The 12,051-nt window shown below is 35.3% G+C and overlaps 2 protein-coding genes across 3 annotated transcripts; one reads left to right on the top strand and one right to left on the bottom strand.

Moving 5' to 3' along the window:
* Positions 1-630: 630 nt before the first annotated feature.
* Positions 631-6,935, bottom strand: LOC107031508 (serine/arginine-rich-splicing factor SR34-like). Of its 2 annotated transcripts, XR_001458220.2 has the most exons (15): positions 6,829-6,935; positions 6,301-6,389; positions 5,968-6,033; positions 5,791-5,865; positions 5,581-5,695; positions 5,452-5,498; positions 5,278-5,335; positions 3,453-3,502; positions 3,269-3,325; positions 3,058-3,185; positions 2,878-2,976; positions 1,762-1,849; positions 1,274-1,675; positions 981-1,096; positions 631-902 (listed from the first exon to the last, which is right to left on the bottom strand). XR_001458220.2 is itself a non-coding variant. In XM_015232914.2 (14 exons), exons 2-14 carry the CDS (start codon positions 6,382-6,384, stop codon positions 899-901), a joined length of 933 nt encoding a protein of 310 aa, XP_015088400.1. In that variant the 5' UTR covers positions 6,385-6,389; positions 6,829-6,935; the 3' UTR covers positions 631-898. The 2 variants fall into 2 exon arrangements, 1 of the variants encoding a protein (XP_015088400.1); XM_015232914.2 differs by lacking the exon at positions 1,762-1,849 and having other exon boundaries at positions 1,274-1,307.
* Positions 6,936-7,838: 903 nt separating this feature from the next.
* LOC107029582 (mitochondrial zinc maintenance protein 1, mitochondrial) lies at positions 7,839-11,486 on the top strand. The gene is made up of 2 exons (XM_015231016.2): positions 7,839-8,155; positions 10,962-11,486. The coding sequence occupies exons 1-2, from the start codon at positions 7,906-7,908 to the stop codon at positions 11,036-11,038; spliced, it is 327 nt and encodes a 108-aa protein (XP_015086502.1). The 5' UTR covers positions 7,839-7,905; the 3' UTR covers positions 11,039-11,486.
* The last annotated feature ends 565 nt before the right edge of the window (positions 11,487-12,051 follow it).

Raw genomic sequence — 12,051 nt, forward strand, 5'->3', positions numbered from 1 at the left:
TATAGATCAGCATATATTAGCAAAGAGAATAACCTTATTCTATAAAAATAATTTTTAAAAAATAGATAACGTTCAATTAATTTTTTTAAATATCGAGAAACATAGTGTCAAATAATTATGTCATTTAGAAAAGGCATTCCTCACTTATTAAACATTAGAACATAAGTAAAATTCAAACTTGTTCACCTCTAAACATAAAAACAAGTTGGTAACCAAATTTCTCACGAGTAATAATGCTATTATTGAAAGAAAAAAAAAAAAGGCAACATATGACCCACTATCCCCAATAATGAACCTCATCAATATTGGGATGTCTGGTTTTCCATTTGCCTAAAATCTCACTCAATCTCCTCCACATATATAAATTATTCTCTTCAATGAAAAGGACAAACGTATCTTCACATCCCAATATTCCATATCAAAGATCACATACTTAAATATTGTCTCACCTTGCAACGTATCGTTTTAATCACATTATTTCATACACATGAAAAATGAATTACTAGTAAATACTCACCTCGTTTACTTTTACTAGTCCACGATCAACTTTGCACACCCAAAAACAAACAAAGTTCATATGGATCATGATAAAAAAAATTAAGCAGTACAGTAAAAACGATACCAGAGCCATCAGTCGACCAACAATAATCTGCAATTCAAGGAAATTAAATTCCGTTTTTTCACAATATCATCTACTATATTGCAGTCTTTTACCAAGATTAAGAGCTACAAAAATAAGCATAATAATTATTACAGTCTTGACATGGTTCAATGACACAGAAATATTTTGATGTAAGCAGAGCAACAGACTCTTCCGGGCACTTAGACTCCCAACTGTGGACCAGGCTGCTCAAACACAGCATGATGGCACCCTCAATCACTGATGATTCCAGCAATCTTACCTATAAAAAGAGGCGAGGAGAAAAAATTAACAAAACGGTCAGCATTGAATGATATACGACAAGCCACAGAAGTAAGACCTGGACAAACTTCGGCTACGGCTCCTACTCCGGCTTGGGCTTCTGCTTGGAGTGCGTCTTTTGGGGCTACTGCTGGGAGTGCGTCTTTTGGGACTTTCACTTAATTGTTTTGAACGCTGTAATTAACCCAGTCATAATACAAAGCAATAATTATGTAGACAAAGAAAAGAGAGAATGCACTTTGAAAAGGCCAGGTAAGCACAAAAAAAAAAAAGACAGACAAGACGGATGATCCCAATATGTTTGAATTTTGGGTTATTCCGTTCACTTCAAAACATGTAGATTTGACTTACAGCTGGTGCTGGTGATCTGGACCTTGATGGAGATCTGCAAAATTTCCAGAAAGAACTTAATTTAATATCCCAGTCCCGCCACTTAACAAGTTTCCTCCACAACTGCTTTGATTTCACTTCCACCTCAGCATGACCATAATGAAAGTAGCAATTTGGCAGAATCCAGAGTGGAAAATATGGCAAGTATAAAACAATGCACGTTACACCATTGAGACTATGTAATATTTTAAATTCGAGCAGTCAAAGAGACCAATTAGCAGGATACCAAAAGAATGAACTAGTCTTTATTTCGCTTTGTTAGAACATGCTTCTACCAAAAAATAGGTGGTGATCCAAATTCAGGTGGCAGTTGGTTCCCCAGTCCAGCTCCACCATAGAATCCATGATCTTCATGATCCCAATCTAGCACCCATGGAACATTTCACGATGCTCATTAGAAGAGAGACATCACAAAAAGACCCAAAGCTGCCATCTAGAAAACATCGTACCTCCACAACAAAAAGAGTTGCAGGCAAGACCATTATCCACTCAAGATCCTAATATCCAAATCCACAAACCGCCGCACATATCCAAAATCTAGAAAAACAAACAAGGTGACTTTTCATACTTATAAAAGAAACGATAAAAGACGACACTTTGATAAGGCAGTATGTTTCCCCTAGAATACAGTTCCAAAATGACTAAGTAATGAACCAATTCTCCCCTTCAAACACTAAACTTTACTTCTGTATTGCTCAGACCTAAACCTTCCCAATTTCTAATTTTGTTTCAACAGACATGCACCTATCTAATGACCAGTCTTTACTAAATGGTTACACATTGATCAGCAAACATAGTTGGAAAATCCTGAAATAGCACGAAACAAATGAATATGAAATCTTGTTTCATAGGGGAAAAAAATGAAGAAAAAAAGTGAGAAACCATAGTTTTCAATCATTTGGTTGATTCTAATGGTTTGATAATGTAATTGCAAGTTCTAAACCCCTTAAAATCCGTCCTGAAACAGAAGAGAATAACATAAATGTAACTACACGTTGTCCCACTAGAGTATGCAGAACTACACATTACCAACTAGATTGCCGCCAGAAAATGCAACCTTTGCAAAATTGTATTCTACAACTTACCATAAATCCGTTGTGCCCCCACATATGACAAATTACCATAAGATTGTGTTGGAGGGACAAGATAATAAAAAACAAATAAGATTGGATTTGGAGTTTTATGCATGATATATGAGACTAACAGCTTCTCCTTGCTATATTTTTTAGAAAGAACAAGGGGAAAGCATTAAGGACAAGTTAAACAAAGAAGACTAACGCACCCAGGAGTCTACACCATTTTGATGTGAGATTTGCAGTGAGCACATCAGACTAACAATAACATAGAAGATAAAAGGCAAAGTAATCAACTGCAAGAGCATTTTAGATTTAAAGATCTTAAATCAACAATACTTTGAGTGTGAAGAACAACTTGAGAAATTGAAGAACTCTAATAAGATAATAAAGAACAAAAGATTTGCAGTTTATGTAAATATTAACCTTGTACTATGTAATGCTTTTATACCCATCCCGAAACAAAAACAGAAAGAGAAAGCAGAATATTACCTTGAGACAGGACGTCCTTTTGACCCAGAACGAGACTGAGAAGACACAGACCTTGAACGAGATCTTGAGCGCTTTGAAGACTTAACTTTAGGAGATTTGCTGCTAAGACAAATATTAATAAGGCCCTATTTGCATTAAAGTAAACCACTAGTCCAGACATATATGTGTAATGTGTTAGACCTTTTGCTCTTGCTTCGACTTCTACTTCGGCTACGGCTACGGCTTCGACTAACACTCTTCCCTCTGGAGTAGGAGCGGCTGCGACTGCGACTGCGGCTGCGACTTCGACTGCGGTCATATTCCTTAACCTACAGAAGATGGAGGTTTTGAGAATAGCAAATGACGGCATCAACACGATAATTGAAGAAATTGAAAATTGTTTGTGTCATACTCGAATTGTCGCACGAGAAAAGGCATTCCGAAACTCAGAGTCATCAAGCTTTTTGATCTATACACATGAAAGGATAATATTAGCTGCACCTCTTAGTTGTATAAAGGAAAAATCAAACATTGTAAACAGCATCAAGGTGAAGGAAACCCAACTAAAGGGAAGGAGAAAAGAGAAGATGGCTCACAGCATATTTCATGTCATCATAGTTTGTATAATCAATTATACCAGTGGTTCCTGAAAGTCCAAGCAAATTTGTTGATATCAGAATAACTTGTGGACCAGAAATGACAAAGTAATATGAAGATCAAGATGCCTCCTACAGGGTAAAAATAAGCATTGTGCACTTACAAATTAAAGCAAAGAACGATTTTGTGTGCCATTATGGGATCAGAAAAGTCTAGGAATAGTTAGATCACAATAGTTTTTGGTAAACTTGAATTAGAAAAATTTATGGTGAAGTTTTACAGGAAACTAAAAACAACTGTTGCTTAAAACAAAAGTTGTCTTTTGCAAATCACACCAAAATGTTTACTGAAACCAAAAAGAATCAAAAAATATCAACAAAAAGATTCAAAAACCAAGTTTTCTCGGCCTACATCAAATATCATTTGCTTCCTCTTAATTTTCATTCCCTTAAAAAACAAAAGTGGACCCTCCAATATGACAAGTTCTGCACATGATCAGAAAACGTAGAAATGAATCATAGAGGAGAAAATTGCATATGCAGTCATCAACCAATATTAGAGCGTGGGAACATTTTGGCACAATGGGTTAGCCTCTAGTTAAAGACTTCAAACAGTTATACCAAAATAAAATTCAAAAAGAAACGGGGAAAGAAATCCAAAACATCATTCAAGTTAATGGGGTCATCAGGTGCATCAGATTAGTCTAAACAAATTTATCCAACCAAACACCAAACATTAGGCAGCACCGTCGATAACCAGCTTTTAAATTGTCTCAAGGGATGATATTGTCCTCAGAAAAAAGTGGGATAAATAACAGGATCATAATCCAATTTAACAAATTGTATTAGAAGAGCAAAAGAGGACAATAGATGGGCAAGGGCGAGACATTCTTAGATGGGAAGACAACAAAAATACACATCTCTATTCATCTTATTCACCATTTCTTCCTGAGAGCAGAACACATCTTGCCCTCACCCAGCCACCAACCAATGATGCCCCAACACCTCTAGGTTTTTGACCTACCCCGACCTCAAGCTTGCAGCAACGTTGGTTTCCCCACCCCACCCCACCCTCGAGGAACCATAACACATCTAATTTGTGCTTCTTTCCTACTCAGTGTTTCTTTTACATTTAGTTTTCCATCTTTCCTCCCAATTTTTTGCTCCACCTGCATATTTTCCCCTCCAGTTTGTCATGACCTTATCCTGTTTTCATCAAGTAATATTGTTATCAATATGTCGATGATTATTTCCACTATATTTTCTGAAGAGATGACTTCTCCTATATTATTTTTCCTTCAATATAACATTTTTCTAGACAAAGAAAGACTTATCAGCTTATACTGAAAACCCAAATTATGAGTCATAGATCCTATGTATTTTTCCAAATTTATCATATATCCCAGGTATGAACCCACAGTTATTACCAAAGCTCTAAATATAGAAAGAATGACAGTAATAATTAGCAATGATAGACTTGCACCCTTAATATACTACTTGATTATAAACTCATTAATTTACACTACGATATAAAGAAAAGTATCCTTAACCTATTCCTATGACAGGTCAAACACGATTAGCAAGACGAGGAATAGTGTGTTACAGTAAAATTCTCCATCTTTCGATATACAGTTTGTATACAGGTCTTTCTCCATATCATCAGTACAATTAGTGAGTACCATTGTAAGCTCACATCAAAGACTCATTGCTTGGTGTATCATTGTAGGTTGCCATTCCACATGGAGGAGTTCGGTGTGCTTGACAGTTAAACCATTATACCAGTTCAAAGAGAAAAAGTATCTGCCTTTAGCTGTTTAAATCTTACCACTCCCGTCACGGAAAACTTGGGAGAAACAAACATCCCCAGCACGGCGCATGTGATCCTACAATAAGAAATAAAAGTTACCAATACTCAGAAATTACAGAATAATTTTGAGGGAAAGGAGGATCACTTTCTTGGTAAGTCCCTATGATTCACAACTCAAAGACACCGACTCACCTTGAGATCCTGCCACGATGCTGAATGGGGTAATCCTGTAACTAACACTGAAATACAACAAAAGATATCAAAACATAAGAAAACATATAACATGTACAATGTAGAAAGCACATAACCCATAAGACACACCTCGATAATCGGAACGTCTTGACACTCCTCCACCACGCTGACCACGGCCGCCACCGCCACCACCATAACGATCATTTGATGATGAGTTACCACGCCCACCATGTGCAAGCTCAACCTGCCAGTATGAGCAATTGTAATAGATTCAACATCCAACAAGGCAAAAACTAGTAACCTTGTGTAAACTATACGCTAACTATAAGTTTGACCGACCCGCAGACGGTGCCCATCAAAATCATAGCCATCACGACCACGAATAGCATCTTCAGCATCACGAGCCTCTTCAAACTGTTATAGTTTGTGGCCAATATAAAGGTCAGAATAGCTTTAAAAGGTGTATAGCAGGCTGATCTAATGAAATCCATCAGAAAAAAGGCAGCTCAAACTCACCTCAACAAAAGCATAACCAGGGGGTCTTGGTGGAATTTTCAGCTCAATATGTGCAATCGGTCCATACTGCACTCACACATCAAATTGTTTATAAGTTTCTAACAGTTAAAATCTGTTAAATTGTGACAGAACAATTAAACATGTGCACAAGCCTTACAAAAGAAATACTCCTTAATTTGAGTTTGTCGATAATGAATTCCCTATATCCATTCCACTCTATTTGTACCCATTTCACTCAAAAACTTAATTTTACTTCTAATCATTTTTCTTTTTGTTTTTAAGCATTATGAAATGATATCATAGAATGTAGGGAGCCATCTAGAGTATAAGCACCTTGTAAAAGAGATCTTCCACTTCACGCTCACGAACATCACCAGGAAGATTGCCAACATAAAGTGTCCTACTCGACCGACTCATTGTTCCTGAAAGGCAAAACCACATTCTCTTGCAGTTAATTGACCACAAAAACAAGACCTCTTGCAGTTAATTGACCACAAGGACAAGAAAACAGCACCTCTTGCAGTTAATCAAAAAACAACAATGACTTAAAACAGTTCATACATTCTCTCTAGGGGCAAAACGGGAAAAGAAAAAGGATAAAAAGCTTCAACTCTAGTAATTATTCAGTTGCAAAACCAATTTCAGTCGCAGAAACGTATCTTGATCATCTAAAGAATAAACAAAGCAACTTTGCACAATTCTACTGACATTAATTTATACAACCCGGACATTTTTGCATCGACAAGCAAGGTAAAATGGGAAAGAAGGAAAAAATTGAACTATATTTTGACGATATAATGATGATTATATCAACTAAAGCTAAAAAAAAACGATTTACGTAACCTCCATTAGAGAACATACCTGGGAAGATCGAGAGCAGAAAGCGTAGAAGAAGAGGAAAATTTGAAGATTAGGGTTTTAAGGAAATGAAGTCGGGCGGGATATAGTGAAGCAAACAGCATGTTCCTCATTTTGCAAATAACTCCTCCATGTTTATATATTTTAACAGTTCGACCCTTGTAGTTTTTTTTTTAAACTTCCACCAACTAATTCTAACCCCTCTATGTTTATATCTTTAAACAGTTCGACCCTTGTACTTTTTTTTTGAAACTTCCACCAACTAATTCTAACCCCTCTATGTTTATATCTTTAAACAGTTCGACCCTTGTATTTTTTTTTGAAACTTCAACTAATTATGGTTCATGAAAAAATAAAAATACCATCTAGTGTTTATCGTCTCTCTTGTGATTTATCTACCATTAAACCACAATTTTTGAATGTAATCAAATTCATATTATCGATTAGAAAAAAAAAATATTATTAATATCACTAATTTGAAGTTATATTATACTTTCTATTTGTATTTGTGAGTTAAAGCATTAGGCTTCACTCGGTCTTTTCATGTATTATGAAAATAAAATCACTTGACTCTATTTTTATTTATAATGATTGATAATTCTTTTTATTAACTAGCTTCGATTCATATAGAATGACAAGTAGATCGGTTTGGTTCGTACTCACCTAAATTGATAATCCGCTAAGACACCACCTTTTTTCATCTCATAAGTATTATTAATTTTTACATATAATATATTTTAGTTTAAAAATCTATTAAGATAAAAATATATGTTAATTATTAATAGGAAAATTATCATTAAAGATGGCAAAATGATAGCTAGGATTGAAAATTTTCACTATCATTTCTTGTTCTTATTGAATTTACATGAGTTTCCAATCAAAACTTAAAACAGTTATTTACTTAACATTCTTATTTTTATGGTTGATTAAAATATAAAATGATTATTATTTCATATATTAATAATTATTATACCAATTATATGTGATCTATATGAAGTATTAAAAAAAAAATTAGGTGGTATACATAAAAATATCAAAATAAAATAGTCCAACCCCAAAGACCATTTTGATCAGTAAAAAATGGCGAGTGGGAGAGCAGTAGAAGCCCTTCGAGCTTACAGATCAGTGTTGAAGGCCACCCACAAAGCCTTCGCCGGAGATACTTTCATGCTCCAACAATCCGCCGCCGAGGTCAGAAAGAAATTTGAGGAGAATCGCCACGTCTCATCGGAGGCTGATATTCAGAGGCTATTGGAGGATGCAACTGAGGCCTCTTCGTTCATATCTACTATGATTATCCAAGCCAAAGCTACACCTTCCGGTGCTTTTGGTATAACCCCTCAAATCTCCATATTATTGCGTTTATTCAATGTTATTTGCTATTTTTTTGATATTATGTTTGCGCACACCAGGTGTTTGTTTTATTGCTTCGAAGACATTTCTTTTTCCTTCATTAAAATCAATTCAGATTGATGTGAAACTTCTTATAGCTGCAAAATGCATGTTTCATGATGACATTTTTAACAAGGTTAAAATTACATACTAGAGCTCAGTTCAATGACTTGATGTAATATTGGATGTGGTTATGTTATTTGTTAGAGGTCAGGTCAGTGTGTTCCTAGGTTGGTGCGATAGCTTACGACTTTCCTAAACCTTTAAACTGCAAAATCGTTAAAGAACAAGTTCAAACAAATAGTTATTGCATTCAGCATCTTACTTTGAATGGTGCTATCTTTTTGTTTCATTTTTTTATTTTTGTGGTTTTTTAGCTTAGACCAAATACTAACTATATTGGGGACTTCTGACTTGAATTACCTTGATAACTGCCATAATAACATTTAGTGAAAGAATGTTGCTGTTGAGCTGTGGCTGGACCAGCTTGAGTGCAATCTCCAAACTTTGTAACGGTGTCTAGTCTATAATGCGTAAACATTGAGTTGGGCAGGTACTCTCTCTGTTAGTAGTGCCTACTACCTATGTACTCTCTCCGAAGTTTTAGTGCCTGTGCAGTCTTTGATGCTTTTAAATTTTTAGCAGAGCACCAGTTATTTGGCACCAAGACACTTTACATTTAGAGTATGCTAATTTTATATAAGGTCTTCTCTGCATAGCACCATCAAAAGGTATTTCATTAGATATATCCACTAGTAAATACATGATATTGGAAGTGTGTTGTCTACTTCTCACTGAGACACGTCTCTTTGGAATTGCCTGATTGGTGATCAATAATTGGCAGTTACAAACTTCCAAATATTACTTTTGTCAACTTGTGGTTAAGTCAAAATACCATAAATTTGGAGGCTCTTATTCTAAAGAGCCGTGGAAACTATTCAATCTCATAAATTTAAAACTCAATTATTGTTGATTACCCTTTGCAACATCTAACATCTTCTTCACTGATCAAAAAACAATAAAACTCATTCATCATGTCTTGTGAGTGTCGTTGCCTAAATCCATTAGGAATCTTGTCACGTCAAATAACTTAATGAAGAATAGTGATTCATTCACTTTATTTCTGTCTACCATGCAAATTTCCTAAGTTTGCAACAGTTATCAGCTTACAATAATTGAAAGTATGTTCTGTAGAGAGAATGATCAAAGCGGTCCTTAATCTATAGGGGTTGGACTGACAGAAATAGTCCTTAGTGTATATTAAAATATGTATAGTTTTGGTCTCATACCCTAAAACTATGGTTCCTCCTCATATTCTGTTGAATCAAATGGATTTCAAAGCACAAGATTCCAAGTTCCAATATCGAAAATTGAAGCCCAGATACTACATTTTTCATGGACAAAGTTCAATTTTCATGGCTGCAAAATCACTGTTTGCATGCATAGAGAGAGAAACAAATGTAGGTCATCCGGGGATTTGCCAAAATACCGTGTTGGATTGTTTCAGTGCCCAAGTTTGTTACTTGAAGAAGATTGAAAGAAACTGATCGGAAGGTTATCATATTTCCCAAGGCTGATTCTGGATAACCATCCTCATCCTTTTGTTGTCCTACTTTGGAACTGAAGGTTCCTCATTCCCAATTTTCTGCTCCCATGTTGAGCATTTTTTCTCCTATTTGATGGCTCGAAAGTTTCTCTAGCTTTCATCATCATTCCCCCTTCCTGTTGATTCTACGTAGTAGGGTTTAATCAGTTTTTCACAATTGTCAAATTGGAAGTGCACAGGAGACAAATTTCACCTACAGATACATTTTTCTTTTTCATTCTAGTTCTGGATTTTTCCTCACCCAATTATTCTTGTATTCATGCATACAAAAAATTATCTTCCCCATTCGGTTCTTGGTATTTGGATATACTATGTTTGTGAAAATCACTAGGAAGTTACTTCAACGGAGGTTGGTTCTTGTTCAGACATAATTCAACTTTAACAGTTAGCTTTCAATATTTGTACTATTATAATTGTCCTCCTCCTTTTCAGATGACTTATTTGATTGCTGAAAAATGCTAAATATACAGCGTGCAGACATTACTAAGTACTTCACCATGCCTTCGTTGTGTTATTCAAAATTGTGCAATCAAATGGTCTATGTAAAAAATTAAAGTAAAAGAAGATATATTTTTGCCAAGCTTAGTGAAATTAGAAGAGCGAGTGGGTGCATGGGAGGATGCAGTTCAAAGGTAACGGATTCATCTGAATCTGCTACTTCTCTTAAGGCTAAACCCATAAAGGAAAGATCCTAGGCGCGGTGATGCTTTAATCAATGTGTGAGGTGTCTAGAGGAAGAAGAACATAAGGAAATCAGAAAAGTGAAGGAAGCACTGGCAGTACGTAAGTAAAGAAAGAAGAAATAGACTTTGTGGAACTCACGAATCACAATAAAGCTAGAAGTATTACTATCAAATTGAATTACACCATTAATTGTAACAGTATTTTTGTTTTGTACCATTAGTTTTTTCGACATGAGATAAAAGATGTCCAGCTTTGACATACATTAAGGACCATTTCCTTTAAGTGGGGTATATATGATTGACCAAAACTGTTAACCCCCTAACATTAAAGGATCATTTTGATAGTTTTCTCCTGTTCTTTATCTGCTAAGTTTCCTGATGCTCTTTCGGTCTTTCCTAGCATTGATTCACTTCTGCTGCCTGTTTGACAAATATTGGAATGTTATTTGCTGCAGTGGTAAAGCCGGAGAAAGAACATGCTGGAGCAACACTCGAGATTCCTTCTGAAGAGATTCTTAAGAAGTCAGCTTAAGCATATCCAAGGAAGCTCAGAGCATTTAGACTGCTGTGTTAGCACTTTAATCTTTCATAAACTGTGAGTTTGTTTTGTGAGTTTCTCCACTTGGAATTTTCTCGGAGGTTCTGCTTTCTCCAAGGTCATCGCGTTTCAGTCTTTCCTGTTTTTGTTACATTTAGGCCATAATTAGTGGATATTACATCCATCTATCTATATCTTTCTCCTTTGTGTAGCTACAATCACCTTAGAAAGCAAGCAGGTGCAGCTTTGCTTAAACATGGCTATTGTGATAAATGATTAAAAGGTTAGTTGGACCAAATGTGCCACTGAATAGAGTTTAAATTTTATTTATTGACGGTGTAAAATATTTGCACAAGTGTAATTTTTCTTGCTCCAATAGGGCATGATCCCCTTTTGCACCAACTAATGCACAATGTTAACATTTACCTATCATTGGCCTTTATGTGACCCATTGTGTTAGTATTTTTTATTTGATCAGTGAATAAAACTCGCGAGAGGAAAATAGTAGCTCAAACTCTAGACTTCTGTTTAAGGAAGGAATGATCCATCCACCCGGGTTTTATAAATCCGAGTGTTGGCAAAGAGAGACCTATTATTTACTCTGATTCTATTAGTGTTTCTTCTAACAATGACAATGATCATTCCCTTAAATTCCAGGCCATCTATAATACAAGAGTCCGGAATCTAAATGACGTAAAAAAGACAAAGTTGACCAAAATAAGGGACAAAATCGAAGTTAACGATATATGGACTATTTCTCCTAATACACTCCACCTGTTTACTTGGTTTTTTATGATGGAATGTTTTTCCTATTACCTCTGATTAAAATACAACAAGTCATGAACTACATGACTTTCAACAAATTAAGCATAATATATACTCCATTTTATGTTTTTAAACTTGAACTACTGCATACTTAAAACCTCTATTTTCTTTAAAACTATTGTTAATCTTGATTCTTGATTTTAGGTTTTCACTTAATGAGTAAATACAAAACTATTCTATAG

Source organism: Solanum pennellii, chromosome 9 (assembly GCF_001406875.1).
Source record: "Solanum pennellii chromosome 9, SPENNV200".
NCBI lineage: Eukaryota > Viridiplantae > Streptophyta > Magnoliopsida > Solanales > Solanaceae > Solanum > Solanum pennellii.